We start from the raw sequence: 25,921 nt of genomic DNA, 5'->3' as shown, positions 1-25,921 counted from the left end.
TGTATGTATTTTTCACCACCGGCATTTATCTTTCGATAAACGATTCTTCTTTACCATACCATGTCCTTACCATACTTGTAAGTTCACTTGTGATTTGTTCATTTAAAAAATTAATAAAGAAATAAAAAGAAAAGTAAACAAACATTGGTGTCATTGCTGCAACCTGCAACGTTGAACAGTGCGACGTTTACGTCATCAGAGTGTGCGTACCAGTGTTTAGACGCGCGCTCTGTGATGACGTAAACGTCACACTGTTAAACGCACGACTGAAGAGTTAACAGGAAAGCGTACTTTCCCTCAACGCTCGTATAACGTTATCTTTTGTTAACTTCTGTTGAGTTAAAGGAAAACGGACTAATGTCTTGGGTAAAAGCCGTTTCACTCGTTGGGGAGGATGTATTTGACGAAGATGAGGATGATATTACTCTTCAGAATAAAGAATGGAAATGCAATATGGAGAAACGAGTGAAGGTAAATTATGCTGGAAATTGAGCTAACTATGGAACGGATTTGTTTTCAAGAAGCAGATTTATTTTCCAGCTATAAATCTGGCAGTCATCTTGATGGTAGTAGTAATTTCTCGAACTGATTGTATGTCTAGTTTAGGAAATAGGAAGGTAACTAGCTAACAACAAAGGTGAGCCAAACCAAGAGTATAAGTTACTGGTGTAGTTAGCTAGTGAACACATCTCCGAGGTTTTTCATTTGTTTCGCCTGTTACAAACTTATGGCTATTGTAGTGAGGTAGCTATCTGTGTTGCGATCAGAACATGTGGCTACCTAGCTACTGTTTCTGGTGGTAGAAGCAATACTCTTCCATGACTTTCTGTCAGGACGGGTACCGGGATGGTGTCGACGCGGGCAAAGAGGCATCATTACAGCACGGTTTCAACGCGGGATACAGGGAGGGAGCTGCACAGATGGTGGCCATTGGGCAGCTGAAAGGAATTGTGAGGTAATTCTTCAGTAAATTCTGCCAGTATCAGAATACGACAAGGACAGCCTTTTCAACTGTCTGTAATGGCAATGAATAGATCAACTGTTGACACCTTTCTTTTTGAATGAAGACATGATGCATTCATAGCCAGTACAAAGTGTGACATGTGACCAGTTGTAAATCCCTGCAAGCGGAGAGAGAGACTGTTTGCCCTATTGTGTTGGCAGCACTATTGTGCTCACAGCACCCATGACCCAGCCATTGTCTCTGACTCTACGTTCCCCCTCGATGTCCTTCAACAGTGCGCTGCAGTGCTGGTGTCAGCTGCAGCAGCCAGACTCCACCATGCTCCCCTCCATCGGTCGGCTACAGCAGGACGTGGCAAAGCACGAGGAGGGCCTGATGGAGAGGATGAAGATGAAGCAGCAGCAACCGCAGGCCAGCGTCAGTGAGATCACAGAGAGCATTGAAGACCTTGGGGTGGAGCAGACCAGTGGAGGGGGCAGCTGCAGTGGGACGGACTGCTGCCCTAAGGAGTGCGCACAGGGAGAAGACCAACCAAGGAGGCCCTGCCAGCGATCCTTGCACCCTTTCTTCAACGCCAAGGAGAGTCTGGAGCAGCTACTACAGCGCTGTGTGGACTTGGCAACACAACTAGGTCTCCCAGAGGAACTGTTGTATCATGTGCAGCAGCTGAACAATGCGTAGCTGTGGCGTTAGTGCACAGGAGCTTAAGACATGTACAGATTCTGCAACAAATAAAACTTGTTTTTATTTACGATGGCAGCTCTTCACTTTGTTTCCCAGTGCTGGTGTGATAGGAGAAAGTGTCTGGAGAAATATGGAAAGATTTCTCCAAGAGATATTCAAAGACTGGACAATCCCCGAAAGCACTGATTCTCAATCCTGCTCCTGGGGCCCCCCTGCTCTGCACGTTTTCCATCTTTCCCTGCTCTGCCTACCTGACTGAACTCATCAGTGGCACTTTTTGATTAGGTGAGCACACCTGATTTAATCAAGAGCATGTTAGTCATTTCAATCAGGTGTGTTTGGAGCACACAGATGGAAAATATGCAGGACAGGGGGGCTCCAGGAGTAGGATTGCGAAACACTGCCCTAAAGGAACCACTGTGAACTTCAAATGCTCAAATTATCTTTTTAAACAAAAGTTTTTACTGCATTGCAGAAAGTGACTTGTACAATAAACCACATGACAAACATGATGTGTTAGTGTCAAAAAATGAGCTGTAACCATTTCCAGGGTGAATCTAGAGTCATGTATATTATGTATTTGCAGTGTAAATATACACATTCCATTTAAAGTTTCATGCATTGTTGAAGACTGAATAATTATCTTTACTATTTTGGTTGACATTATTCTGAATAATATATGGAGCAGTGTGATTTGCATCTCAGGGGGGATAGTGCTGTTGCATCCTTGAGCAATATGCTTCACACTTAGCTGGTCCATTTAAAGTCTAGCTGTTTGAGTAGGTTGCAAATGTAAACTTTGCCCTGGATTAGGTATGTGTATCGAGAAGGTAAATGATGTGGTACTGTAAGTAATGCTGTTGATGTAACTGCAGCACTATAACTGTGAGTATTGTGTGATTTGAAAGTTTATTAGTGATTTGGAAATAAATTTGTTTTTTAAAGCAATAAGCTATGACTGCATTTACACATGCACAAGTGTGGATTGACCTGTTTGATATTTTTACCGTCTGCTTTACGTGTTTCTTACACCTTGGTGGAATTGAGAGGTAGACCCAGCACCATTCTTTGACGTATTTGATTGACAGGTTAGTGTGTATATTTATCTCAGTACAGGTGTATGTAGGTATGTGAGGGGGGTAGGGTGGGATGATGTTGCCATCTCATAACTATGGAGAGCAATTTGTCTTAAGGGCATACTATTTTTATACTAAGTTTATGGTTTCTACTGTACTATTGAATGTGGTAAATACTTTAAAAGCCATAGGAGCTGTTTAGGCAAATTTCACAGACCGTCACAGGCCTTATTTAGGTCACCGAAGTACGCCCTAATAATAGGATCCTAGTGTTAAACTCCTCATTAAAACATCCTGAAAGTGCAGTACAGTAAAGCTGGCGGAGGGGGACGTGGTGAGTCACGGACAGCGGGGTCGGCGCTGAGCCGACGCCCTTGAACAGGTCACCGAAAGGGGCTGAATATCCAGGCAGTTTTTAAAATCCAATAGAACTGTTTGGGATACTTGTAACAAGGAGAGGCAGTCAGGTCAGGACTATGTATTTACGAAGCAAAGACGAAGGATTTGAAGCTGGCACACGTGACTTGAAGCGAACCAAGCGAATCAAGTGAAACAATTATAGACCGAAGTGAAAGCCATGCTTTCTGGTTAGTCGTTTCATTGACTCTGTGATGTCGTCAGTCTTTTTAAAACTGATATCTATGTTTATCAATGCAACTTGTGGTTTGTATATCATATCAACCCCGAAACGGAAATGCCAGATATTCAGTAGCTGCCTGTCTCTTAAAAACGGAAAGTGAAACTGCGCGCACGAAACTTCCTGGTGTCCACGACCAATTGATTAGTACTTCATCGGGCGAAAACAGCTGCGATGTAAGGTAAATTATGTTAAATAATGAGGTCCTGATCTTAATTTTCAACTCTAAATTAAAATGTAGTACTTAACATCAGATTAGGAAATGGGAAACTCTGTAAAGACAACAACACAGTGCATCGATTGTAAACAAGTTGTACTTGGAGCTGGAAGTGAAATTGTAGCTCTTACATCAATTTCAAGGCTTTGTGGTTTCAGTAAAGCTGGCATTCGTCGGGCAACTGCAACTCCATAATTAATGATGGGTTTTATGTTTTAAAAATGTAACTGTCGGGCTTCGTAGTGTCAAAAACCAAATCGTGTATGATGGCTGTTCTCAGTTTTAACTCGACAGGCATATTTCGTGCTTCTCACGTCCGTTAAAAGAGTAGAAACTAATAAAGACTACACACTGTCTACAGGACTACTGAAATTTACCATTTTAAAAAACTTTATCAAGATATGAAAATGAATTTTAATGAAAATAGGGTGGCTTCTTTTACCACAGGAATGTCATGCAAGCGTTTTATGCTGCTGCTTGTAATTGATAACCTCTTTAAAATCTTACATTTCGGGTATTTTCTAGACGGTTCAACTATATTACAAAACAAGTTTAAAATAACTTTTTAGTTTGATGCTTGCAGCAATTAGATACACTTTGTAGATTTTAATACAACATGGTTTTAATACAACTGCATCTTTTCTGCCCAGGTCACAAGGAAAACCTCTGGACATGACTTTGCCTCTGCTGTTCCTCCTGTGGATGCCCATGGCCTTTGAATAGACTGATCTAGGGAAAAGAAACACACTGGTCAGAAATGGGGAATGCTTGTTGTTTTCCTACAGGGATATGTGAAGTACAAGTGGATGGAAAAAAGAGTTTGCTGCCTGACTCTAACGAAGGCACCAGTACCGTGGTTAAAGCAACTGAAGATGAATCGTACAGGACACAAACAGGTTTCCTGGAGAAGAAGGAGGGAGTGGAAGCTAATGCAAACAGTATGCTGGAAAGCAGGTAAACAACAGTGGATCGCATGCGTCCAGCTTATTGATTAAAACAATTAAAATGAACTGTACATTAAGAAGTAACTGAGCCGTTTTATTTTAGGCCAGCAGCTTCTGTAACTTCAAATGTTATCCATGGGTTCTTTATTCTTTCATGCGTGCACAAACACACAGACCAGAGGCTGTAACAATGGGTCTTTGTGAATACATCACCTTCTTTGTGCATGGAACTCTGTTTTGCAGAAGAGTACACTGTAGGAACAGTCACTTATTCAAGAAAAGTTTGGTCCTGACACTCTTGTCCTCTGCATGAAGTCCTTTCATTCCTTACACAAAGTGTTCAGCTCTCTTTAGCAAATCATTTTTAAATGATGAAGAGGTAATCTGTACATTCTAAGTTCCAGAAAATAATACTGTCAGATAAGGAGTCCTTTCAAAGCAGCTCACAATTATTTCACTTCTTATTTTCCTACTGTTCTGTATGAAGGAGGACTTGTCTTTGGGAAAGGTTTTTGTCCTGACTCAGTGCATATATCTATTTTTGATTAAACACGTAAAAACTTTGTGGAAACATGACACTTGATACAGTGCTGGCAACTCTTCTGCAGTGAGATGATACAGTTTGTATTTTTGGAATTATTGGCTTTGAGATGCAAAGTAATGCAGGGAGTAGTGCTGCATTCCACGATTAGGATAAGGGATTAACGGGTGTCCCAGTCTCCCTGTTATATTTAGGTTACAGTGGCCAACAGAGAGAGGCCATCTCCACAAGGCTATCACTCCTGGGTTGCAAAGGTGTTGTACAGAATTTGTACACTTACACAACTCCACAGATTTGGACTCAGTTGTACTTTGTACAGTGATCTGCCTGGTTGGGTGGGCAATGTGCCACCACATCAAAAGGAACTACTGCTTCTGCTTTCAGCAGCCCCAAAAGTCCTTCATTGGCCTCAGAGTGCCTGGTCACATCCTCCCAGGCTGACCACTGGCCATACCATGGCCAACGGAGGATTGGTCAGAGGTCAGAGGCAACTAAACCAAGTGTTAGGGGTAACTGGGTGTCTGGGGCTTTCAGGAAGGGGTCCTCATCATTCAATCATGCAGAGTCTTAAATGCATCCTGGCACTCTTGTTGCCAGTGGCACAGAGTGTGGCACATAGTGGTGGACAGAGCACCCCTCTGAAGCAGCATGTGCAAAATGAGCCTCTGAGCTTTCCATTCACACTGCTTGTTTTGTTTGGTTTTGTTGTAATGCCTGCTTCCTCATGACTAGGGCTGCCCCCTAATAGTCGACCAAACGTTAGTCAATGAGAAGAGTCTTAGTCGTCCAAGTTTTCATTGGTCGTTTAGTCGCAGAAAATAACCCCTCAAACTCCATTTGGGAGCTGCGCCTTGTGGTTAAAAAGTTATTAGACTACGTCGGGCAGGAAATCATCCAAAGCGTGGGACCATTTTGAGCGTGTAAAGGACGACCCTAAGAAGGTGACATGCAAACTCTGCATGTAAAGATTCGCCTATCATTCGTCAACCTCAAACATGACTTATCATCTGAAACATGTAGGGGAGAGCTGGGACAAAAGTAACATGGCGATTTTCTCCGAGCCCATACAAGTCTGATATGCCTGACTGCGTCAGCATGTATAGAATGCAATACTTACCCCGAAAAATCGCGTGGATACATCATACTTTCGCGGAGTTATACCCAAGAAGCTGTTTTCAATCAGCGGTAATTTTTTTTTTTTAGAATGACAAGTTGTGTCTGTTGTTTCATGTGTCATAGTCATGATCATTTGACAGAATAATTAGTACTTTAACACATACTGAAGTTCGGCATGTCAGAGTTTCTCAGTTTAGAAGCAAGTCAGGTTTAACTGTCAGAAGCCATTGTTGGGACGATTGTAACAGTTGTTTCTTTCATCCCTCTACAATAACAACTATATTTATTATATTATTATACCGAAGTCGTTCCACATTTGTACAGCATAGCACCTGGTATTGATAGAACACGTACATGAGTTGTTGATCACAACGAAAATTAGTTTCTGTCTGTAACGTTATCTTTTAAAATGACGTTTATCTGAAAAGTGTTACTCCCCTGCTCTCCCCAAAGTAGCCTAACGTTATTATCCCTTTTGCACGTAACTTATTTTTATGCAATGTAGCGCACTGCATTATGTTTTCATTAGCATTATTAAGCTTCTCATAGTTTTAAGTTAGCATTTGCTATATTTTTTAACGTTAAATCACTGTTTCCTCAAAGCTAAAATTAGCTAGAATTTTTCCAATCTAGTGTTCTAATTGCACCGGTTTTAGCATACACGCTAAACGGCTAATCACACCGGTGTGACTGTATGCATGAAAGGGTTATTCCATTATGCTAAATAATTAATGGCCTAATTAAAATTAACGAATTGCAAAGTTAAGGCTATATGCAGCTAAATAAATATATTGTAGTATGCGCTATTAGGTTTATCCAAGTTCGTGGGGACTGGGGAAGCTAAATTACCTCACTTACTGCATGTTTAACTTCATGTTGTTTCATGTTTATTTATAATTTGTTTTATAAGTTATTGTGTTGGTGTTACAAGTTCGACGTGCGATGACTGGTCGACTAATGGCTTGAACTAACGACTATTAGTCGACTAGGAAAATCTTTGGTCGCGGGCAGCCCTACTCATGACAGAATAAGCATTCTTAGAGGAAGTATCATCGAGCACTTGGTGCAATACACAACCTGACCAGCATGACTTAAAATTGCCCCATTCCCCTTGCTGGTAGAGAAAGTATTTCTGGGAGGCACTCAGGGGTCACCTCCACCATGTGCTAATGACTGGCTTAGTGGTTTGCTAAACCAGGGAATCTTTGACCAGATTAAGGGATGAGTCAGTGTTTAAGAACCCCCCCAAAAAAGCAGTATGACAATTTTCAGGGAAATCTTTAACAGCTTTCAACATGGCTGAAGAGCATAAAACACAATGATATTTTTACTGCTGTGTTTTCCTGAGACTCAACTCTGAAAGTGTTACAGTGTTTAAGAAGCCACTCCCATTTCATACACCCCAAAAAATTTTACCCATTGTCTTTGAGAGAGTAACAGAGTAAGAGAGTTACAGCATTTATCAGGGGTAAAACCCATAACACAACACATTGCAATGACATTCCTTTGGGATTTCTAACTGTACCCTCTCTATGTCTCACAGCACAAAATCAGGAAGTGATGCACAGCTGGACACTAGGGCGACAGCTGCACACCTGAAGCAGGAGGTGTTTGCTGAGGTAAGGGATGTGGACACAGCCCACATCTCAATTAAATCTGAAGATGGATCCACACCAAACCTCACTCCCAAGACCGAAGAACAAAAGCTATTAGATGTCACTTCAAAGGTAGAAAATGGACATGACGAAGACCTCTCCCTCAAAACTGAGGATATTTGTGTAAAAAGCCTCTCTAAGGCTCAGGACCTAGAGATTGATAAACTTGTCCTAAAAACTGAGGGTAGACTCCTTAAAGCTTCCTCCTCTGAAACTCAGGATTTGCAAGTAGAAGACCCCTCCCTCAAAACCAAGTCTGTAGAGACAGAAGTTGTCTCTCTCAAGACTGAGTCTGTACAAGATGAAGATCCCTCTCTCAAAACTGAGTATGTGAGAGTAGAAGACCTTTCCCCCAAAACCAAGTGTGTACAAGAAGAAGACAGCTTGTCTAAGACTCTGGCCATAAAGGATGAAGACAACCCGCCAACAATTGTGAATGGACATGCCGAAGACCCTTCTTTAACATATGAGCCCGGCATGGGTAAACCCTCCCCCTCTCAAGAGCCTCAGACAGACACAGATCCTACTGAGGATGTCCCTGATCAGCTCTCCCAGTCTGATGAGAAGACCTCCCTAGAAATTTACTACAGGTAAGTTGGCTAGTGGGAAGTGGCTGTATGGTGCTCTGTGTGATGACTGTGTTTGTTGTATATTATCCAACCTCTACCCCTCTCCACTCTCACCTCAGAGGAGGGGATCTCAGTGTTGTGCCTACAACAAGGGATGCACCAATCACTGTGTTAAGATTCAGCTGAATACCAAAAAAAAAATCACAGAAGATTCAGTCAAATACTGAACCAAGTACCAAATTCTGCACACTGTGCTTTCACCAACAAATAAAATTAAATAAGAAATAAAATAAGCAAAATCAAAATGAATTAAATTTAGAACTTTAATTTCTCTGTTATATATGTGTGTCAGTCTGGAATGAGTGGTGTGCTGCTGTCTGCCTGCCACCTGTTATCAAAAGCCTTTCATCATAAAACTCTACTTCTGCGAATGTAATCATAATCCAGTGAAACTGGTTGCGTTGATGTATGCCTGTGTAGGATATTCATGTGTCCCTATATCACATGTCCAAAGATTCTTTCAGGTTAATCCCTACCTTTGATGAGTAGGTTTTTCATTTTATTAGTAATTGGACATTAACTTTGATTTCACTAAACCCAGCAAAGGAATACAAAGGAAATTATGCACAAATATGCACAAAGTGTCAAAAGTTGCTTCATTTTTCAGGGAATTGGTTGTCTGAAGTATGGAATGAAGCTGTGAAAGGCAGTGCATAATACAGATATGCCTTGTTTAGAAATGACTTTATTTCCAGCATTCTGTTGTTATCCATATTTTCACCATATAAGACAAACATATGAATGTAACAGAACCTATGTTTTGTAACAGAGACTATTTTATGAGAAATTACATGTGTGTCTGTAGGAACAGTGACTTAGAAGCAGGTGATGTATATAGGTCACCATTCAGCAGTGTAGTAAGAATCCCATAGGAGCTTCAGTTGTATTTTTTATTGGAATGTACTTCTGTGGCTTAACTGAGGTCAGTAATCTGTGTGCTGGGCAGGCTCCCCTTCAGACTGTGCTGGGAATACATTATCAGTGCATTTCTGTGGTGGTAGTGATAATATTTGCCTGAAACAAGTTTGAGTATCCTCTTTGTTTGCCTGTTTCACAGCCCAGTGCAAGGAGAAGATGCAGAGGTTATCAGTGCATCATTGGAACTGGATGAAAAGCCTGAGCATATGGGCCATGACAGTGAGTCATCTAGCCAAGCTGAAACACACAAACCTGAGGATCAGCTGACAGCCAGAAAGAGGTAACTGTGGCAGGCTGTCTACATGGATGGCCACTAGGGGTCACTAAAGATCATAGGAACGCTTCCATTGTTTTGGCCCAGTTTGGGAAACTTTGACTTTTGAGAGTTGTTTGTGATGCACACCGAACTGTGTCTGAAGGAATACATTAGTGACTGACACTAGGTCTTTTTAGTGGTTCGCCTGCTCCATTGCAGAAAGACAGATGACTTGGTATGCATGAGAACTGGTGCATGAGAACTTCATGGTTAACGTCATGTCAAGGAGGAAGAAGAGGTTCTTTGAGAGAGATCTGTGTAGACAGCCAGTATTTACAGCCAAGGCCAAGCCAATTTCCATAGGGTTGGCGGAGTAATGCCTTCAACCTCAAATCACATTTCGTTCAAGGCCATTGACTTGTCAGTGACATCTGCCCTCTTTCATACATTGTGGTGACATACTGGGGACATGAGGGCCTGACATTACATTTGTGCCTAGTGTCTATCACAGAATCTGTCCATGGTTTAATTCTCTGCTTGAAAGGGAAAGTAACTGGCATGCCATGTCGTTACCACAAAAGGCTTGATGCCTTTTCATTACAGTGAACAATCAATCAGCTATGTCGGAATCATGCAAGGAGAACTAGTGGTTTTTTGTTGTTTTTGTTTGTTTGCTAGCAAGTTACAGTCAGATGACAGCAGAATGTGTGGCAAGGAGACAGTGGGTTGCCATTATGTCAGAGCTTGTGATACGTGTTTATTTGCTTTTATCTTTAAAGAACATGAATGAAATTCATATGAAAACTTGGTTTTGATGTTAATTGTAGGTTTGTTAAAAACTCATTTGTCACTCAGGAAGGCGGAACATGGGGCAAAATGGCAGATGTTCAGTAGATGTGAGTTGCAGCCCACAACACCCAACACTACTCTAAAGATTCTCTGCATATTACTTGCGGGCACATTAAAAGAATAATTGAATGTCAGTTTTGAAGTTTATGCTGAGGTAGCAGTTCTTAATATGGGTTTCACCACCACATTGCCTTCCTCCCACTGCCACTGTATGAACTGTCTCCCTGGTGCAGGTTAGTAGAATGTGACTCCATCTTTCATGTGTATACTCACAGACTTGGACTGTTCAGCGATGATACAATGACATTGCTTGTAAAACCAGGAACACAGGATTTGATCCAGTACTATTTATCTGATATATTTCTTTCATAAGTTTCATAAATGGGTAGACATATTTCAGAATGCTTATAAATGATGTTTCATAGCACTTGTGAAAGTGTTTGGTTACACATAGTGTTCATGTCCTGTAGTGACACCACTGAAGAGGAGAAGGTGGAGGACCCAGTGTCCAGGATTGTGGGACTGAGTGAGGTGCCGTCCCTGGAAGACATTATGCATGAGGTGGAGGATAAAACAGTGGGAGATGTGGCAGAAGAGGTGGAGGGATGGGACACTTCCAAGTCCAGCTGCAAGGGGGAAAAGGTGGAGCATGCCAGCAACTCTGAAACCAAAGTCAAAACCCAGGAAGAATGCACCAATTGGGACAGCCCTTTGTTTGTGGAAGTAAAGGTGGAGCCAGTGAAATGTGAGCATGACACTTTTGGAGAGGAGCAGGATGACGGGTATGTAGGTGTCAACACATGTTTGCCAGGCATTCAGATTTATGGTGTTAATCAAATCTGTTACATTAAAACATATCTTTCATAATCTGGGTTTTGCATTCTTTTGATAGAGGTAATTAGTTTATTAGCATGTTTTTCTGATCTGCAGTTCCTGTTTTGATGTGGCCTTCGCTCTGTTTTAACAATAGTTTGGAGTATACGTTATTATTGATGTATCCATGAGCAATCCCTACAGTGCCTTATTAAATGACAGAAATTACTCGTCAGTGGTGGTGTTTCAATTTCAAATGAGAAGCAAACATACTTGACATACATGGAGTCTATTGTTGAAGCGGTGGTGTTCTTACTCTTGTCCTTGCTTGGGATTAGAGCTTTGAAACTAATTCACTTAGTCATTCTTCCTCCTTGAGACAATATCTACATAATCCTGTCTCTAGATACAAGTATACCGGTGTCTGTGCTACTTTGTTTATTATGTAATATGAGGGAGATGTTATATCTCCCTTGGCCACTTGTGTAATGTGGGCCTGTGTTCTCTCCACCTTGGGTGAGACTGTGCTGGGTGGGCAATAGACTGCAGGCCCTCAGATGTTGAAAGAAGTTGCCATGTGATGTCTGGATGTGGTTATATCCCTTGTAACACATTTTTCATGGAAGGCTGGTTGGGCACAGTGGAAGAATAGTGTTTTGAAATTGATTTTCCTCTTCAATTATGTAGAAATACTGTTGCTGTGGAGGTGCTATGTTAAATAAGAATAGAGATACTGTATGTTATATTATTGTCTTGTGTAGGTGAAAAGTGAAACTATTACTTTTTGGTTCAATGTATCAGTAGTGTGTTTGTTTCTGAGTCGTGTTTTATGCCTGTACGGGCACAAACCCAGGGGTGCTCTACACTGAGAGACCCACTCAGCCCTTCCTCTCCATCCTCTTCCCAGCAACTACGACCTGTACCGTGGGGCTGACGAGATCGCAAAGGAGCGAAGTGAGCAGAAACAGCTGGAGCCACTCATTCAGATAACACGTAAGCTATTCTTGTTCAACATTCCTGCCTTCTCTTGGCTAGGCTAGGCCAACACACCACACTGATTTATGCAGCTCTCATCTCTTTCTGCTTGTTCCTTTAATGTCCCGTCAAATGCAGCTAGCTGTCATGTAAACAGAACCTGAGCCATGCACAGTCCATGACCTCCTTCCCACGTCCGAGAGTAGTGCACTACTGGCACTTAGGGAAGGGGGCAGCAGACATGGGTTTTACAAATCTCCCTTGGCTACTCAGGGATTCTGTGATGCATGTCATTAATGGGAAAGACGAGAGGTAGGCCCCCATAGATGATACGTGCTTAAAAGACGAAGTTATAGTGATAGTCTGTTCATCACCAAAGTCCTGAAAAATGCCATTAAAACCTGAAATATGTAAAATGCACTGGGTGGCACAACCTCAGAACTTCATTTTCATTGTCATGTTTCCCGTCACGTTTCACATCACGCTTTCACCACGCGTTAGCACGACAGTCATTTCATCAGTCAAGCCTGAGCTGAACAGTAAACTAAAAAGCACTGAAAGTCAAATTGATTGATGTCATTAGCATTTAAAGATGTTTTATTCTGTTAGAGGAAGGGCCAGCATGTCTGCCCAAAGTAGATGGGGAAGTTCGTCAAGCATGGCCTGCATTTTGATGTGATGAAAGGATGACATTTCAGAATGAACTTTGCATGTCCCATGTCTCTGGGGCCAGTTCCTGGGGTTCAGGATAGGAGCAGTGTGGCGCCAGCCATGGATGTTCTCTCCTACAGTCAAAGAGAGTGGAAGGGCAATACAGCCAAAAGCACCCTCATCAAAAAGGTTTGTCTGCAGCATCCGTGAAGTGTTTTGCTTTCCAATATTGTCTTTCTTTACCCTGTGGCAGAGCTCCTCCGGTCTTGTTTTGTTGAAAATGAGCCATAGCAAGATCAATTCTTTGGCTGGATTAATGTGTTTACAATTATATAAAAATTTGGTATAAAGAGAAGGAAAACCTGCTTGATTGAATTCTTTGTGGACCAGATTTGTGCAGCAACAAGGATGTTCATTTGCATGTAATCATTTTCATGTATGAATTAATTTGTGTGTGTACCTAGAATGTGAGTGAAATTTGAAGGAATAGCAATTTATTGTTTTGTGTTTGTGAGACACCTTACCCTCTCTGACATTTGTTCAAGGCCCATCTGCCATATACTTGTACTTGAACGGGTGGGTTTACCAGTGGTGCCATGATGTTGCACGTCCTGTCCTCAGGGGTACGCAGAGCTGTCGCAGAGTTTTGGAGATGTCCGCCGAGTCAGGGGAGATAACTACTGTGCCCTGAGGGCCACACTCTTCAAGGTGCTATCTCAGAGCAGCAAGCTTCCTGCCTGGCTGCAGGAGGATGACACCATTCTGGTATGTGTCAATCATTGCACACCCATTAGGAGAAAAAACAAAACAAAACAACAGATAAAAAGTAAATTAAAACCATGTTACAGCAAACAACTACATTTCGCAATTAACAGAGTTAATGTATACCCTATTGTAAACAGAGCAGTATAGTACTGTGTACAGGACACTGGCTCTCTGAGTATTCAGATGGCTTTACTGTTAGACCAACCACACAAGGATTCTCTACAGTTGTGTAAAACTCAATTCTTGAAGCACCACATGTATGCTAGTGTATGTTCTAACCAGTTTCCCAGGCTTAACTGGCTTAATTAGTTGTTTGGTCCTGCACATTTTCACTGGTGTATTTCCCAAAATGTGGCACTCTAAATATTTCTCATGTATATGGAGCAAATAGTCTTTGGCCTTAAAAAATGTCATACAATATTATGACATAAGAGCAAAGGTTGAAGTCAAGATGTAACATACAGAACATTTGTATATTGTCTTTTTATTGGTTTTTGTGGCTGAGGCCTGTGTCAGTGTATGTGTTCTCAGCCCCAGGCACTGAACAATATTTTACAGCCAACAATATTTTGATGCTGTCACCTCACACTGTATAATCAGTCACAATAGTTGCTGGTTGTACAGTTTAATCTGGGGTTATTGGTGCCATGATGTTTTACTCCACAGTTGCCGGAGAAGCTGGTAACTGAGGAGGACCTGATTGAAGGCTGGAGGTTTCCTCTGGAGCACAGGGAGGAGGCCAAGATGGGAGGTGCTGTGGAACAGCTAAAACATTGCCTGCAACTCCTCCAGAAAAGGGTGCGTCTCTATCTTTACCACATCTGTTTTCCTTTATAGGAGTGGAGCCGAATCTGAATACGGTATTCGGCAAAGCGCAAATACTGGGTTTTTACGAATATTTATTTAGTACAGATATTTTAAAAATTATTTGTTTTCGGGAAGAAAAAAAACATGTCAAATAGATGGTATTCCTCATGAGTGTGAGCGCGGTTAGGATTATTTGTTTTTCAGTTGAATTATATTTAAAGTTCAAGAAAATCCACTGTTAAAAAGGCAAGTTTTTTTTTTTTAACCCTTTCGCGCATACAGTCACACCGGTGTGATTTGCCGTTTAGCACGTATGCTAAAACCGGTGCGATTAGAACACTAGACTGAAAAAATTCTAGCTAATTTTAGCTTTGAGGAAACAGTGATTTAACGTTAAAAAAAAAAACATAGCAAATGCTAACTGAAAACTATGAGAAGCTTAATAACACTAATGAAAAAATAAATCAGCAAGAGTTTCGTTTCCTCTTGTCATTAAAATATTAATTTTTCCTAAACATGAAATATAGTTAAATGTGCAGGGCGAGACATGGTGAAAAAGGGTTAATAACAATATAACGATTAGGAATTATTTGTTTAAGACAAGTATAGCAGTATAGCGGGAGAGTTGTCTCTGTAGGTAAGTTTTAATCCTCACTTAAGACACCCCCTGATTTACTGAGGTAGGTGCAAACCAGGTAGATTTAAAAATAATTTTTATGTTTGCGCCTAAATTAAAACATGCTTATAGTGTGATTAAATAAGATGTTTTTCCTTTAAATCAGGAGCAAGGAGCTAATATAATAATTAGAATAAACCCATCCTTCATTTTTGCGCTCTCTGGCTGACATCTGGCTCTCATAGCTGAAAATACATGAAATACATAGCCTATTCATCAGTTCTATGGCTCAAGTTGATCCCTGGGAAATCCCCGCAGATAAATAATAAATATATTTTTCTACGTTATAGCAGAGACACTGGAATTATAGTGTGTGTGTGGCAGGGTGCACCCCACTGTCTGTGTGGACCGGGGGGGGATGGGTAAAATCACGATGCCGACTCAACATCATGATGTCTGTCAGCCATCAGCGATGGACGATGGCATCATCCATCAGCCCAACCATACTTGACATGGATTGAGATATTTGCATAGCTTGTTAGGCTACTATACTTTTTTCAGACAGCAAGATCTATATTTTGACAGACTCAAGAACATTTGTGTTAACACTTTAATATCCTAAAATTAGAAGTGTAATAAAAACAACAGGATTGTTACGCCTAATTCCACTTTTATTCGAATACAAATACAAATACAGATTTACTGAATTTTGCAGCCTCAACAAATACAGATACAAATACAAATACTGGGCTCTCTGCACATCCCTACCCCTTTATGCTACATTGAGGGTCTTATTAAGAGAGTACCCATGGTGAAATATAGGGATAGCTGAGATTAATTTATTCAGGATTTAGTTTGGCATTCATTAATTTCAGTAGTACTTGGACATGATGTAGTTAATTGATTTCTTGTTTTGCTGTGGATTATTGAATAGGTGGGTTTTTAGAAATTAGAGAGGAGTGTGTGTTATGTGATTAGCAGTCCATCCATGCATCACAGCCTCTTGGTTAACTGTAAACATTTAGTGCAAGAGCAACGTATGGATCCAGATCTGTTTTGATTACAGAAGGCAGTAGCTCCTTGATAATTCCCAGTTTTTACATCTTGGGTATTTATATACAGGCAGTAACATACAAAAAGATAAATTAAATGAATGAACAAGAACCTTATGGAGAACTCTACTCTTCTGTCCAGGGAAAAGTGCCTGCACTATCCTGTGGGAGGAAATTACTGTCATTACTGGGGAAAAAAACAAAATGCAGCTTTACCTTTCAGATTTTTCAGACCAGCTCAGTGAACAACCATGTCATCACCACTGGGGCTCTTTTTCCACATATACAGCACCTCTGTGGAAAAAGGCTGTATAGTCCAAAATCAGTTGTCACATGACTCACATCTGAACTATGAAGAAATACTACGTATGCTATACTGTGTATTACATACTACATCATTAGCAGTACTATGTATCCTGTTTCGGATTTTTTGTATATGGGTTTGTCTCTGTGCATCTGTGTGGCTGTTACCTGTGTGGCATGGCTCTGTGCTGTGTGCTTGTATATGTGATCATCTGCCTGGATGGTTCAACAGTAGTGTGTGTCTACATGTGTGTTAATCCATGCACCCACCTCTGTGCCCACACATGAGCGTGTATGCGCAATAGGTTGCTGTGTTATCTGATGAACAGTGAATACTGTTTGTTGTCAGTAAGTCCAGGTGTGCGTACCTTATTCGGTTGGGTGTGTTTGCGCATGCAGTTTCGGGCAGCAGCCGAGGCAGGCAGCGAGGAGAAGAGGCAGCAGCTGTGTGAGGAGGTTTTCCAGGGCGGAGAGGAGGAGTATGCGCTCCTGGAGGCCCTGAAGTTCCTAATGCTCAGCTCTGCCACAGAGCTGCACGCGCGCATGCAGCGCGGCGACGACGTGCCCATCTTCTGCTGGCTGCTCTTCGCCCGTGACTCCTCCACCTGCCCTCGCACATTCCTCGCCAACCACCTGAGCCATGTGGGTTTCAGCGGCGGTCTGGAGCAGGTGAGCCTTGATCTGTGATCCTCATCACCAACACACCCCCACCAGCGCTGCCCTCTGTGGTACTGCCACCTGCACATTGCAGCGGAGCTGGGAAAGGTGTTACGCTCAGTGGATCAGTAGCTGCCAAAGAGACGAGGCTGGACTGGCACTGAATTAAAGATGAATGTGCCTCTCCTAACACTTTCAATGGCTTAGACTTCAGTTTTTCCATTCAATGGCCTTGTTTTGATTATAATGTGGATTAATTGTTACAAATGTGAGATCAGTTTTGGTATTTTTCCACTGGCTTTCCTCAATTTTTTGAGTAGTATGATGTTGTCACCCATCCATTTCTTGTTTTGAAATCTTGGAAGAATCTTGTCTGTCGGATTAGTCTGGACTGGTTAAAGGTCGGAAAATAATGAAGTCAAACGCACCTGTTCACAGTGCTCACTCGGCATGCCTCTCAGATGAATCATTAACCCAAGGAAAAATGGCAGGCATTCACCAAACAGTCTGTCCTCTTGGTGGGTTTTAATAATGTATTTACACGGGGTGAATCAATCACAGAAGTGTTTCTGAAACAGCAGCAAACACCCAGAGGGGTCACTGAAAACCATTCAGCCTCTCAAACAAGTCTGATCAAGTACATGTTATTCAGACGTTTTGAATGGCCTCCAAGCCACATTAATAATAACTTGGGCTTAATTTTTGACAGATTAATGAATTTGTTACACATCATGTATATATTGTTGGCTTTCAATAAATTGACTTTCTTCCTCTACAGATTTTTATACTTATGTTTCATTTAACTGTTATTACTGTTATTACATATAGGGCTGTCCCCGACCAAAGATTTTCCTAGTCGACTAATAGTCATATATATACAGTGATGAGCCAAAACATTATGACAACTCACAGGTGAACCGAATAACATTGATCATCTCCAAACAAGGGCACATGTCAAGGTCTGGGTAGATTAGATGGTAAGTGAACAATCAGTTCTCGTAGTCAACGTGTTGAATGCATGCAGGAGAAATGGGCAGGAGTAAAGACCTGAGCAACTTTGCCAAGGGCCAAATAGTTATGGCCAGACGACTGGGTCAGAGCATTTCTGAAACAGCAAGGCTTGTGGGGTGCTCCTGGTCAGCAGTAGTGAGTACCTACTGTGGTCCAAGGAGGGACAAACCACAAACTGGCGACAGGGTGTTGGGCGCCCAAGGCTCATCGATATGTGAGGGCAACGAAGACCATCCCGTCTGGTCCGAACCAACAGAAGGTCTACTGTGGCACAAGTCACAGAAAATTTTAACGATGGTTACAGCAGTAACGTGTCCCAACACACAGTATATCGCACCCTCCTGCGTACGGGGCTGCATAGCTGCAGACCAGTCAGAGTGCCCATGATGACCCCTGTCCACCATCGAAAGCGCCTACAATGGGCACGCGAGCATTAGAACTGGACCTTGGAGCAGTGGAAGAAGGTCGTCTGGTCCGATGAGTCCCGTTTTCTTTAGCTCACGTGCATGGCTGTGTGCATGTGCGCTGTTTACCTGGGGAATGGATGGCACCAGGATGCACTGTGGGAAGACGACAAGCTGGTGGAGAGAGTGTGATGCTCTGGGCAATGTTCTGTTGGGAAACCTTGTGTCCGGCCATTCATGTGGATGTCAATTTGACACATGCCACCTACCTAAACATCGTTGTAGACCAGGTACACCCCTTCATGGCAGTGGTATTCTCTGATGGCAATGGCCTCTTTCAGCAGGATAATGCGCCCTGCCACACTGCACACATTGTGCAGTAATGGTTTAAGGAACATGATTAAGTGTTCAAGGTGTTGCTCTGGCCTCCAAATTCTCCAGATCTCAGTCCGATTGAGCATCGGTGGGATGTGCTGGACCGACAATGATCCATGGCAGCTCCACCGCACAACTTACAGGGCTTGAAGGCTCTGCTGCTAATGTTTTGGTGCCCGATACCACAGGACACCTTCAGGGGTCTTGTAGAGTCCATGCCTCGGCAGGTCGGTGCTGTTTTAGTGGTACACGGAGGACCAACAGCATATTAGGCACGTGGTCATAATGGTATATATAATGAATATACACATATATAATGAAAAAACATGCTTTGTCACTTTGCTTAGAATACGTACTCATTGTAGAATACATACTCATATACTGATAAATCATCAGTTGTTTACAAATCAGTAGTCTACAAGGACTGCCAGTTGTTCTTTGTTTTCTTAAGAATGTAGCTGAATGTAAAATGTAGGGGACACACATAGATCCAGAACAACAGTGTTGTAATATACAGTGTTTTAAAAAAAATTACAAGAAGATACAACTTTCTCCTCCCATCCCTCAGGTGGAGATGTTTCTCCTGGGTTACACCCTCCAGCACACAATCCAAGTGTACCGGCTCTATATGGCAGACACGGAGGAGTTCATCACCTACTACCCTGATGACCACAAGGAGGACTGGCCCCATGTGTGCCTTGTGACTGAGGATGACCGCCACTACAATGTGCCAGTGGGAAAACCCGTGGGCTTAAACTCCCAGAATCTCCCACAGTAGATTGCCCACCACAGAAGCATTCCTAATTCCTAGTACAGTGCCAAGACCTTTTCAAGGTTCTGACAGGACAATATGACTCTCGTAGCTATTGGATTTGCTCTAATATGATGAGGGTATTCATTACTGGACTTCCATCTTGTGCTGACAATGGTAAGCAACAAGCATGAGGCAGACACTTTTGGTTCTCTGAACTGTTGTAGAGTTATATGGCTAGAAATGTTGACAATTTAAATAATCTTGCCTTAATTAAAAAGTATGCAAACTGGTGAACTTGTGGGACAGCCGCTCACAGGTATGGTGTAATTCTGTGGATGATTGCCTTCAGAGTTTTTTGCTCGACTTTTCTGAAAGTCGAGCAAATGTTTTACATTACATTACATTATATCATTTACCAGATTTTATGGAAGTATTTTTCAGGCTTGTGTTCTGTTCACTTCCTATGACTGCTTGACTTTGCAAGCTGTGGTATTCAGACTGTATAGTACAAATCATGTGGTGTTAGTGGCGTGAAGGGGCTGGGAAACCTGATGGATCACAGCTCTAGTTGAATAACCAGGCCCAGAGTTGAGTAACCCCAACCTGGTAGTGTCAAGGTAGTTAGGTGGATTTGCCTGGCACTGATTGTGGTTAGTATGTATGGATAGGCTAACGGTCCCTCATAGTCTACATCAGTCAGTTGCAGTCACCCAGTTTACTTGCTTATCTATCACTCCTGATTCAGAATATTTGTTTCTCATATGCAGTGTACCATCAACAGTACCCAGTCATATGGAATCAGACCTTCACCACAAGGTGGCACTCACAAACAGACTGTATCTCATAGGATGAATGAGCTGTATTGTACATACAGTAACATGGGGGAGAACAGTTGCCTTCAACAGCAAAGGAAGAAAGTAGTACGTTTAAATCATATTTTGTAGTATGTATTTTTATTCTAACTAAATAAATATTTTCTTGGATATTTCAAATGTGTATTTCAAGTCATTTGTTGCATTATTTTGTGTGTAACATGGTGTAATGTATAAATGTCTGATATCTATTATTCATTGGACTGAGCTTTATTTGTGAAGCATTTTCTTTGGGGGGCTTTTTGGGTGTTAATCATGCTGCAGTAGTGTGATGATTTAAATCTGGTACAGTTTGAGGAGAGGTGTTTAATACATAAAACACAACAATGTAAAACCACTGTATCAATGTTTAATCACAGAATAGTACAACTCTGTCCCTCTTCCAAAGATAGCAATAAATAGGAGTCATATTTTCTCTGGTATGACTAAGAGTTTAGCAATCGTTGAAAAACAAAAGGGTCCCATGTGTTTGGACACACATGGCAGTATAACCTTTCAAAAGAAGAAACTCTGAAAACCTTAAATATGTATTATACACACACGTGTGTGTTTGTGTGCACACGCATTGAACCTGTAAATAAGACTTGCACAGTTGTAATGAAGACTAAGCTGCAAAATGGACACAGAGATCTTAGTCATGGAAATCTGTCCTGAGAATAAAGAGATACCCAGAACAAGGAAAAACATGTTATAGACATGGTAAAAACATTCACTAACTGACAAATTGACCATCCACACTTCTGACCTCTTCATCATTCAATGTATATAACAGGCCACCCATACAAAAAAATGTTTGTACACCAACACCATTATATAATAAGAAAGTCCTTTAAATGGCACTGAAGAACCAACATGTCAACCACAAGAAAACACTACTACCTGTTTAATAATCAGACAAATAGAAAACAAGCAGATATAGCAGATATGACTGCTACACCAGCATAAAATCTGAAGTATACCTGGTCATCAGCAGCTGTATGAAAAATACAAAGCTCAGAGGTAAGAAGAGTGACCCCAGTATCTTTTTTTGATTCATTTGTACTTTCAAAGTAAAAAGTCTTGGTTGCCAAGTCATATAAATGTTCTCCTTTTAATGGTTCTTGAAGGTAAAGGACAGCAGCACAAAATGAGTTCAGCAGACAGGGAAAGGAGTCGAAGCAGCACTTTGCTTTGGTACAACTTTGTGTCTCGGCTGTCCTGCATCATCGCAAACCAGAAAGCTGGAAGACATGTCTGCATTTATGTTTATATTTGTAATTATATTTATATTTATTTATATATATATATATATTTATAAAGGTGCTTGCAATTCTAAAGAGTGCATTTCAGTGCATGGCTGTTTTCATCAAAGGATGTGTCGGTGTGGCTGCCACAGGCACACAAAGGCATCCCCTGCGGGATCTTCTCTACATGTCCTGGAGGTTTGGGTCCTGGGTGAGCCACAGATTATAGGGTTTCCGATCTTTCGGGGTGCCAGGAGACAAGTGAAGTTGGGGGGAGGTCTCGACTGGCATCCCCACAGACACAGGAATGCTACCCTGTCCTCCCCATCCTCCTCCCGATGACCCAAACGCTAGTTCATTGTTCGACCTCCCCTTCTTCCCTCAGCTCCATGATGTTATCCATTTGACCTCTGGCCCCCTCTTCATCCATGGGGGAGGAGTCCCCACCCTCTCCTGCAGCACAATCTTCTGTCCCTTTCTTCTTCTTCTGAAAGCACAGGTAAGGAAATGATGGTTAACCACATGTTCAGAAATACAGTCCCCAAAGTCAAACTGCAGATGGCCTGTTGGGAGAGGATTCAAAAGTCTAATTAGTGTTGCTGCCCGAAGAATTTATTCTTCTTCTAGCTCTAACTGCACCTACACCATTCACGCTACAGACACCAAACCAACGGCAAATCGACCAGCTTATTCACTATTGGTGTGCTAGTACTTTTATATTTTTACACTTTTATAGTTTTAACGATGTTTTTAAAAAATCGTTCTAATTTTACCCCCATTCAAAAGCATAGGCACGAACAGCAGGAGGATTTCACTCCTGGCTTTGAACAATACATGTTTTAAACTGTCGTATCTGTCACGTGTACACATTCCTTTGTCTCAGCCAGCTCGCAGTGCCAGACACAAAGGGAGGGGGAAAGGACACGGAACACGGCAACTCAAACAGCGTGTATGGTCAATAATGCAAACAGGCAACCACACATTTCATTTTCTTCAGAAAACGCACACAAATCTAGTTCAGTTTCGCTGGTGTCTTTGTGCCAGAGGTACACAACCCTCTCTCTTTGTATTTAAGAGAGATATACAATTACTGAATTCATTTCATGTACAAATCTTGATATAGAGAACTTGGTTGACTACTTTATGTCTAAGAGAAAGTCTTAGAGGGTGTGTTTCTCAGTTTAATAATGCCAGAATGCCATTTAAGAATATCACAATGCACTGAATCTGTCAGTGCTCTTAAGACAAACTCCAGCCCATATTACCATTTGCCATACCAAGAAGGAAACTTCCCTCCCTCTTAAATACCTATGAACAAGTTGAAACACACCTAGCAATAAGCAGGATGACCTACCACATATTTATCAAAAAAAAAAAAAAAACAGGTTTCACTCTTTTTTTCACTCATTCAAACCTGATCTAATGAAACATACGGTAACTTGTTCACATCACCAGTTCACCTGGATGTCTTCAAGGTGTGTTCTGTGGTTTAAAAATGCACGAGACCAGACACAAATTGAAATGTCTGATTTGGCAGTGTTCTTAGGTAAATTTTCAACTCATTTTTCCATTTTCATGGACAGTAAGCAGGATGACTTGCCAAATATTTATGAAAAACCAAGTGTTCTATCATTTCAGTGCACATACACAGTGGTGTATGAGGCCTACACCCATACACTTGAGTTTTATAGAATCATTTAGCTGTCAGAAGTTCTTTGCTTAACTATGGTATCAGGTTTCCTCTGTCATGTACCACTAGTGCAACTTACACAACATGATGACAGACCCACGCCAGACCTGTTTGTTGAATTACTTAAGAAAAAGTTATTTTGAGATGTCATTTATACACAGCAGCAAGTATATGGTCACATAAAAATGGCAATTATTGAACTGTTGTGGACATTGGAGTGATCACTGTGTTGTTCTGTGCATTTTGAGGTTCCCTTGTGGGTGAGTTCTCTCACCTGTTGTTGATAGACATAGCAGGCAGCTATTGCGACCATGGTGGACTCCCCTAAGAAACCAGCCAGCAGAGATCCCACTCCTAGTGTGGCACCATGTACTCTGTAAAACAAAACCAGTACATTAACTAGTGGCAAGTCACCAAACTACGGACATACAGCACTCCATTGCACATGCTAGCCTGTTGTATGTTTATATAAATACACTTGACAAACCATGGTTATGATAGTAAATATAAAACAAATCAGAGTGTTACAGGTGAGTATATAGTTTTTTTCCCAAAACACATCCATCCAACTAAAACTGTAGAGGAAGGATCTTGTGTATGGTGATTTTAATCTGTCCTAAGACTATACCACCTGTCTTATGTATATATCACCTGTAATATTACACATATTAATCGTGTAGGCAGCATTGTGAACAGGTCAGTCAGTAACTTGACATCACATTTGCTTTTGACAAACTTTTGCTACTGTTTTCTTTTTATTTAGGTTATCAAACTGCTTATTAACTGCAGTCTACCACAGGAGATTCTGCAGGAAGAAGTCATACTTCCCACCCTTTATCAAAGTAAATGCGTTTACATTAATGCAAGTATTGCTTTATTCCAGCAATTATTTCTCATGTATATGTCTACAAATCTTGATCTAGCGAATTATATGAAAACTTGTTCACAGCACCAGCTTACTTAGATGTCTATGAGGGTGTGTTTTGAGGTTGAAAATACAAGAAATCTGTCATAAATGGAAATGACTTGGCACTGCAGTTAGGAACTCATGTTACCAGGCAGGGAACTTCCCTCCCTCTTAATTACCTGTGAACAGGTTGAAACACACCTAAAATAAGTAGGATGACATACCAAATATTTTTCTAGAACCAGAGATTCCCTCCAGTGCATATACATGGTACGTTGTTGTTAGTCACAGCATAATTCACAGGATACAGTGGGACAAGTCCTGCCTTGTAGAACTAAGCAACAAATGGCAAAACATTCAATGAATTTGTTTTGCTGCAGCTGGTAATGGAATATTTCCAACAGAAACACTTGCTCTACCTGTTCTGATATTGTTGCATATAGTGACCAATGAAGTTCTGTCTTCACTGAGTTGCACAGGTTTGTCTCACTGAACCTAAGACTGAATGATTGACAAGACAAGACAACATGACCCCCTTGAATTCTCTGGTTTCAGTGCTTTTGCCTTGCGTGCCTTTCAGTATATTTATTTTGTAGTGCTGCTGCCTAGTGATGGAAGCAGATCTTGCCAGTGTGGTATGTTTCATATGTTCTGTTTCTGTGCACTTTTCCTCTGCAAATGTGACAGCAAATGCACCAGACTATTTCTCTTTTTTGCTTGCTGCCACTCACACAAAGGTGAGGTCAACAGTTTACTTATTTCCCAACAGGTGCTGATGGGAAGATAAAGTCTGAGCTAACATGAAGTCCAGAGCTAAGTAATCCAAAACCTCCAACTACAGACTTCAGAATGTAAACTATACTTACTGTATAGTAAACTCTGAGTCCTTTTCACCTTCTGGCTTGAGGACTACAGTGTACCAAGAAATGCCACACATATTCTTCAGTAAATTTACAGGCTATCCTGCCTCTAATCATATACCAGAAAAAGAGCATTGCATTTGCTGAGAGGAATTAGCACAGACTTTTAGTAGCTATTTTTACATTTTTGGGGAGGATAAGCCAATTATTCCCATGGTAAGAATATCCTCATGACAAATCTATATGCACACAGCCAATCTATTCTAATGCTGCAGATACTGAGAATAATTAGCATTTAAATAGATTAAACTGGACCCCTTCCTTCTTTGAATAAATTAGTTCTGTGTTTGCATATCATGAATATGAATTGAATATGAAGGACTGTATTTGTACCAGTTATGCAATTAAGGCATGTGACGTATGTGGCATGGATTAGAGGTCAAAGGTCAACCACTGAGGTATGACTGCAGACTGACATTTAACTGTGACACATTCCTGTGAGCAGAGCTGCCAAAACAGGGCGTCCTGCCTGAAAGCTGAATGTTAGAGAGAGAGAGCACTAAAGGAAAAAAACGGAAGTCAGTGTTTCCCACAGGTCTGAAATATACTTGTGGTGGTAGCCAGCGGAAAGGGCCGGCACAAAAATGGTCTACTACGTGACAAACAACAAATATGTGTGATCTTCAACATAATATTTTGA

At 41.4% G+C, this 25,921-nt stretch overlaps 4 protein-coding genes across 5 annotated transcripts in view; 3 read left to right on the top strand and 1 right to left on the bottom strand.

The window, feature by feature from the left end:
- The first annotated feature begins 263 nt into the window (after positions 1 to 263).
- Positions 264 to 1,879, top strand: otulina (OTU deubiquitinase with linear linkage specificity a). Its single transcript, XM_036522711.1, has 3 exons — positions 264 to 471; positions 834 to 955; positions 1,240 to 1,879. The coding sequence occupies exons 1-3, from the start codon at positions 358 to 360 to the stop codon at positions 1,643 to 1,645; spliced, it is 642 nt and encodes a 213-aa protein (XP_036378604.1). The 5' UTR covers positions 264 to 357; the 3' UTR covers positions 1,646 to 1,879.
- A 1,172-nt stretch (positions 1,880 to 3,051) lies between these two features.
- LOC118773749 lies at positions 3,052 to 8,428 on the top strand. The gene is made up of 3 exons (XM_036522812.1): positions 3,052 to 3,311; positions 4,229 to 4,532; positions 7,723 to 8,428. Exons 2-3 carry the CDS (start codon positions 4,336 to 4,338, stop codon positions 8,426 to 8,428), a joined length of 903 nt encoding a protein of 300 aa, XP_036378705.1. The 5' UTR covers positions 3,052 to 3,311; positions 4,229 to 4,335.
- Positions 8,429 to 9,532: 1,104 nt separating this feature from the next.
- On the top strand, positions 9,533 to 20,567 carry LOC118773003 (ubiquitin thioesterase otulin-like). 2 transcript variants are annotated; one of them, XR_005004720.1, is made up of 9 exons: positions 9,533 to 9,661; positions 10,957 to 11,268; positions 12,207 to 12,292; positions 13,008 to 13,114; positions 13,547 to 13,690; positions 14,357 to 14,488; positions 16,868 to 17,137; positions 19,484 to 19,843; positions 20,437 to 20,567. XR_005004720.1 is itself a non-coding variant. In XM_036521730.1 (8 exons), the coding sequence occupies exons 1-8, from the start codon at positions 9,588 to 9,590 to the stop codon at positions 19,691 to 19,693; spliced, it is 1,335 nt and encodes a 444-aa protein (XP_036377623.1). In that variant the 5' UTR covers positions 9,533 to 9,587; the 3' UTR covers positions 19,694 to 20,567. The 2 variants fall into 2 exon arrangements, 1 of the variants encoding a protein (XP_036377623.1); XM_036521730.1 differs by having other exon boundaries at positions 19,484 to 20,567.
- A 164-nt stretch (positions 20,568 to 20,731) lies between these two features.
- The window catches only part of LOC118773711 (progressive ankylosis protein homolog B-like), a 40,618-nt gene continuing 35,428 nt past the window's right edge, over positions 20,732 to 25,921 (bottom strand). Inside the window, exons 11-12 of the mRNA XM_036522758.1 lie at positions 23,729 to 23,828; positions 20,732 to 22,251 (exon numbers count right to left, since the gene is read on the bottom strand). Coding sequence (XP_036378651.1) covers positions 22,120 to 22,251; positions 23,729 to 23,828 — 232 coding nt within the window. The 3' untranslated portion in view covers positions 20,732 to 22,119. The remainder of the gene's footprint in view (positions 22,252 to 23,728; positions 23,829 to 25,921) is intronic.

The sequence above is a fragment of the Megalops cyprinoides genome, chromosome 2 (genome assembly GCF_013368585.1).
Source record: "Megalops cyprinoides isolate fMegCyp1 chromosome 2, fMegCyp1.pri, whole genome shotgun sequence".
NCBI lineage: Eukaryota > Metazoa > Chordata > Actinopteri > Elopiformes > Megalopidae > Megalops > Megalops cyprinoides.
This window is presented reverse-complemented; position numbering and strand designations above follow the sequence as displayed.